This window comes from Pterocles gutturalis, unplaced genomic scaffold (genome assembly GCF_000699245.1).
Source record: "Pterocles gutturalis isolate BGI_N339 unplaced genomic scaffold, ASM69924v1 scaffold52779, whole genome shotgun sequence".
Classification (NCBI taxonomy): domain Eukaryota; kingdom Metazoa; phylum Chordata; class Aves; order Pterocliformes; family Pteroclidae; genus Pterocles; species Pterocles gutturalis.
The window spans coordinates 5,141-11,577 of record NW_010132717.1 but is presented as its reverse complement, the minus strand read 5'-3'; the positions used below and the strand labels follow the sequence as shown (position 1 = coordinate 11,577).

Genomic DNA, 6,437 nt, shown 5'->3' with positions numbered 1-6,437 from the left:
CCCCTTAGCCTTTAGAGTACTTAATATCATTTCCACAAAGCTGCTCATAACCCACAGTGGGATTAAAGTAATTAAAATATCATGGTACACAGCATTGGCAGGAAGATGTAGTCTCTCAGATCATGTTATTCATAAATAACTTAAGATGACTATAAAGTGAGTGATTATTAAATAGCATTGAGGCTTATATAGTCCAGATAATGGCCACAGTTACATTGCTTCATTAAATAAAACGTGACTGCACTTGTAAGTAGAAAAGACAAAAAGATAACACAACTACAGTTTCCAAGGGTCCAAATCACTAGTGTTGTTTTGTTGCCTAATGGTGGTTGTTTTACTGTGAGAGGTGCTTACTGAGACATTTCTCTTCAATAGGTTTCTGGGGGCTTGTCAACAATGCAGGAATATCAACATTTGGCGAGACAGGGTGGCTGTCTATGGAGAAATATGAAAAATTTGCAGATGTGAACCTCCTTGGGAGCATCAGGACAACCCTGGCATTTCTTCCCCTTCTAAGGAAATACAAGGGTAAAGCTAATCCACTGTTATTTAGAGTTGTAGAATAATTAGCTTAGTATAATCAGGGTAATGTAGGATCTATAAAAGAAGCCTTAATTGTCTCTTATTGAACTGAAATGACAGCCGCCTTCCGTGTGACCTGAAAGAGCAACTTGATCCTGAAAAGAGGGTAATGTTGTAAGGGGAAAAAAAACCCTTGAAGATTCTGTCTTTACAATACATAGAAAAAAGTATCTACAAATAAGGAATTTTCTCAGTGTTTGACTCAACAGAGAAAAAATGCTTACAGTAGATCATCAAACCAGGCAAGACTTTGTAAGCACTGACAGTCAGAAAACACAAAGATCCAATCGGCTCCTGCTTAACTTTATTATTTAGGCTTTACTGTTTTACTGTTTGGCAATTAGGAGAGGAAGGATAACCCTACAGAGGTGAACTAGAGACATACAGCTTCCAGTTCCAGGTCTATAAAGATCCTCTCTATGATCTTGGGCCGGAAACTTCAAGTATGTGGAAGAGTGCCGTACAGAGATGTGTGGGTATTGAATGGGATAAATGCATTTGCATGAACCTCCATACGCATGGGCTTTATCCTTTCTTCTGAGAAGAAATGGTTTAAACAGCCCTCTACAGCATTGCAGCACATCTCAATTGCTTTGCAGTTTGTTCCCTGCCTGTCCCCATCTGTATTTGGGAAAGAAAGATGCACTTTTCCTTTCTCCCCCTTTTGCCTATCTTGTCTAAGTTGTAAGTTCTTTAAGGTGAGGCTTTAAATACAGTGGAAGCCCCAGATGTCACACAAAATGTTGGGAAGAAAAAGCATCCGCTTTTTGGCTACTCTGCTTCTTTCTGCCTGGTTGCCTTTGGTTGATGATTTTCTGACACAAGAAAAAACAAACCTTTAAATACTGCAAGCTGGATGTGTTTTTGTAAGGTAATGTGCTATTGCATGTACCCAGTGAATGTGTTATGTAGCCATCACATTGGGAGACATTGCTTTTTTTCTGTGATGTCCTACTTCCTGATAAAACTCTGTGATACTGATCCACCAGAGTAATTTGTGTGACTTCGTGAATTGCAAGGGGTTACTTTGAAGTGAAAGGTCCTAATTGTGTGTATGATATTAAGCACATGCATAAACTTTGAGAAGATTTGGGTCTGGATGGCTGGACATACATAGTACCCTCATTCCAAGGAGCACTCTGTATCTCACTCCTGGCTATCAGTGCTGCCTTTATTAACTGCTCACACTCCACTTTTAAAGTCTCATCTATATAGGAGAGGACGCCAGGGCACTTCTAGAAACAGTCACAGGTTTCCTGTCTCCTTCCTTGCAGAAACAGCCAGGACAGCTAATGCTAATGTTTTGGGGGGCAGCAAGTGACCTTTTGAAATGAAAATCTTGAATTATGACTGTTAGAGCACTCTCTTGGGAAAGCCAGGTTTCAGTTACCTTGGGCAAAGAGAGATAAATGTGTGCCACATCCTGGGTCTGTGCCCCAAAATCACTTAGCTACTGGATAAAGGAGGCAGAGGTCATCCTAGCATCACTTACCCAGTAGCTGTGTTCTGAAGGAAGGGGCTTACTGACATTTTAGGATGAGCACCTGTTCGAAGAAAAACTTAGCAATTATTAATACTTGCAAAGGGAAGTATTGCCCTCCAGCCTAGAATTTAAGCATCTTACTCTGAGGGGAGCAACATTTCCTCATAACTTTTCCAGATGGCCAGGCCAGCTCATGTACCATCTTGATGAGCAAGCTGGCAGTTGTTCTCCTGTTATTGTATTTAAGATTTATCCCAGACACTGTGTAGGAAGGCAGGGAACCTAATTCAGAGTGACAGATTTCACTGCATTCCCACAATACCCTTTTGATATCCCACAAGCATGTACCATTTGGTCAGATCTGGGGCCCAGACGTTATCTGCATCTGTGGCAGCAATTGGAGTGTAAGTATGTTCTCTGTATTGTTAGCCATGAGGCCATCTTCTCTCTCACCTCTGGTATTTATATATCCACATTCACACATTTCTTACTCTACGGTATGACTATATGATAGAAGTTTACAAGTAAACAATGAAAATGAACCCCAGCCCAGTGCCTCAAATCAGACATCTCTGCTATTTAAAGCATGCCTGCACTAGGCAAGAGTTATGAAGGGGAAAAAAGCAGCACAGATGAGGGAAATCACAGCAAGGCAGTGTAAGGCTGCACACATTCTGTCAATTCACCCCTTTCTTTGCTAAAGCTGATCACTGTACAGTCTTTGACTTTATATGCACCCTTGTCAGCCAGGTCTCAGTGCAGAGACATCATTAGCACAGAAAAAATGAAATTAGTAGTCATGTATCCACCACAGGGAAAATCATCTGCTCTTCTCTGCAGTCCTTCTCCCATTACTAGTATTGTCTTTTACTATTTTTCAGTCTCTCTTTCATCCTGTCTCAGACTCAGAAGGAATAAGCAGCACATTGGGAATGTGCTATACTTTGTCTAGTCCAGCATCTGTCACTAGATGGAAGGAAGATTTTTGTGTGAAGTTGTCTGCTTAACAGAGCTGAATGCACTTCAGTGCTGGGACTGCACACTTACACAGCCCAGCTTTGGCATACTACGTAGTAAAACAGCATCAAACTAAATATGACTTTATTAGCCATTCAGAAGACTCAGGTAAATCAATTCTATGTTAAAGACTGAGAGTGAAGTTATGTTATTTGCACTATTTTCTTTCCAGGACGCATTGTTTTCATGTCCAGCATTGTTGCCTATTTTTCTCTGGGAAATGGCATTTATTCTATGACCAAGGCGGCTATTGAAAAATTTTGTGATGCTCTAAGACTGGAAATGAAGAAGTTTGGTGTCCAGGTAAGTGATGCAAGAAGTAGCTGTTGTATGAAACTCCCTGCTATTTCTAAAATTGATTTTCATAAGAGGGAAGTTTCACTCCTGAAACTTCCTACAGAGTTGAAATGCATCTTTTTGTGGGGAAAGCAGCAAGTGACTTGCACAAACAACACCAGACAACGGTGTGGGGGTGGAAATTTTGGCCAAGGGAAGAAGAACAAGCATATGCAAAATAATATTTAATGTTGTGCAAAGTAAGCTCCTTGCATGCAAATGACAAAGATCAGGGCTGAATCCATGGTGCAGCTTCTCCTTGGAAAGAGCTGGTTTCTATGTGGCTATCAGTCAGCTGGCAATCACTGAGAACAGTGGACGGGGGGATGTTTGCAGCTCTGAGAAGCTGTAGGATAGCATGTCTTCTCTTTGTGCCAGCTTCCACACTTTCTCCACATACTTCACAGGGGAGAAACTTTCAGAGGCCTGGCTGCCTGTGTAGTGCCATGCCCTGTGAACAGTACCAAGTAACCGAGATGTTCTCTGGGGGGGGCTGTGGGAGCAAAGAGCCCAGGCGTTCAGTGCCATGCAGCAAGAAGGAAGGCTTGTCACCTACCTGAGGGGTTCTTTCTGTCTCTTCTCTCACAACATCAGTGCTTAAAAGCTCCTTCTTTTTTGTGGGAACAGCTACACTGCAAGAGGCAGTATCATGCAGAGTCATTATGTTTTTATTCTCTTAACCTAAGAGGCCCTAAGAGTGCTCTTAGTGCTCTAAGAGGCTGTAAACACTGATAGTTAAACTTGAACCTTAGATCACTAAGTAGCTTCACTAGGCTTTTCTTTGGAGTCACTCCACTGCTGAAACACTCTTCTCGAACACTAGAAGTCTTCCCTAGAGGACTTACATTGGTGTACTCTTTACATACACAGATTTACAGCACTGTTCATAAGCTTTGTGTGGGATGAAATTACAGCTATGCATCTATTAACTACCCCTCTTGAATAAATATAAGATGCTATAAAATGCAAGTGATTTTACTCATCCTAATACCACACAGCATGCTGAGGATTTCACCCAATTAGCTGAGGATAATCTCAAATCCATGGAAGAGCTTAGTTTAACACGTTAGCTACTCTGGTTGTTTTGGGATTTTTACTGTTTCCACAACCCTGAAATAGCCCCAGCACCACAGTACAGTGAGCCAGGCTGACAAACATTTCTGGATTATCTAGGAGAGTTATTTTTCTGTTTCTGACTGTATGATTCCTATTGGCATTAGTTTGGCTAATACCAAACACTTTTGAAAATAACACCCAAAGGGAGGGCTCCCAAAGATGCCCTGTGACAAACCTACCCGAGGCAGCACAAGATGCCCCCAGCTCTGCATGCTGTCTGTCTGCTGGAGCTTAGCCACATCCCTTCTTGCTCTCCATATATAGCTCCCACGCCTCAAGCCCTCCAGTATGCAGTGTGCCCGTTGCTGTGCAGGCCAGGAGGCAGGCACCAGCCAGCACTGATGTACAGGTGGTAGCCTCTGGTCGATGGGCTGGGTGCCAGATTGGAGGCATTAAGGTTTTATATGACCACAGGCTTTCCAGAGAACGCCTGTCAGATCCCCGAGTCTCTTACACAGCTCAGCACCATTTTTCCTCACCTTGCGTTGTAGTCTTTAGAAACCACGACAGTTAAACGCCATGGAGTTTTTAATGTTGCATATCTACAAATAGTTTTAACAAGCCCACTGCTAACCGAGGAAAAGCACACATACCGTGAGTGCTCAGCCTGCTCTGAAATTCTCCAGAAGTCTCAGAAGTTAGAACAGCAGCAACAACACATGCAAAGAAAACAGGTGGAGCAGCAAAGGGTTTCTTTGCTTTCCGTTTAAATATACACGCACAGAAATCTACATACATTTGCTAACGACTTCAGCAAGAGCTAGACCAGGACCTTTGGTCCCCTCTGCACTTGGCTGACAATACCTATTTTCCTTTTTATTACACCTACTTGGGGAAAACAGCAATTCTTTCCCCAGGACCTTCTAATTTTCTTTGACATCTCCTTCTGTCCCAAACTTGGGCAAAAATTACCAATTGCAAGATTTGCCACTGAGTGAAAAATCCAAAGTATTCCACTTTGGAGACATCAAAGTCATACTGAAATGCTTTGTCTCAGTATTGTCAAAACTTTTATACAATTAAGCATTCTATAAAAATCAAAGATGCACTCTTGCATTCTGTGAAGGTACGCTGAGTAGTCAAAACAAGAACATTAACATCAGAGTGAAATTAGGAAGCCAGAATAAAGCACCTCTGCAATCTTAACCGTTTCATGGGAATATATTTGATTTCAGTGAAGTTTTCAAGGCTGAAATTTCAATAAAGCATTTTCTGGAAGAATTCTGTCTGCAGAAAGCTTTTAATCTGTTTTACTGACTATAGTATTTAACTGAACTCAGAATGACTGATTGCATCTTGATAAGTTTTCCATCTTGCTTTTAGGTCTGCATTATTCAGCCAGGAAATTATGCACGCTCTACAAAAATTCAGCCACCAGTCAGTGCCGAAGAGATTTGGAATGAACTCAGCGAAGAGGAAAAGGCAGTTTACAATAAGGAGTATGTTCAAGAGCGAGCAAACTTTTTCAACAACATTCTCAGTGAAGGAAGCACTAACGGCAATGAGGTTGTAGATGCTATGGTAGATGCTTTAACATCTCCTGCACCCAAGGCACGTTACATGGTAGCAAAGCTGAAGGAAAAAGCACTGGTGCTTGTGTGTGCTTTATTCCCAACCGTTGTGATGGATTCCGTTTTGTCGTTTGCTCTGAGTAAAGTAAAACTTGCATAACCTGTGTCAGTATTTCTCAGTGACTCAGGGTTTTTAAAATGTGAAAGCCAGGGCTGAATCTAATGTCCCCAGACATCAGAATAATGACACCAATTAACTGATACAAACTTCAGAGGGTCTCCCTAGTCAGCACTGTCACATTTTCATAGGGGAAAACATACAGGACCCCATGCAAAATTAACAGAATTTTCTAGGTAGCTTTATTTCTTCCACTTGGAAAAAAAATACAGCT

General features: G+C 41.7%; 1 protein-coding gene across 1 annotated transcript; it reads left to right on the top strand.

Moving 5' to 3' along the window:
* Nucleotides 1-375: 375 nt before the first annotated feature.
* LOC104458626 (D-beta-hydroxybutyrate dehydrogenase, mitochondrial-like) lies at nucleotides 376-6,205 on the top strand (the record flags this gene model as incomplete). Its single annotated transcript, XM_010080955.1, has 3 exons — nucleotides 376-528; nucleotides 3,255-3,385; nucleotides 5,858-6,205. Coding segments are annotated over 3 exons (632 nt in total), but the record flags the coding sequence as incomplete, so codon positions are not given.
* Between the last annotated feature and the right edge of the window lie 232 nt (nucleotides 6,206-6,437).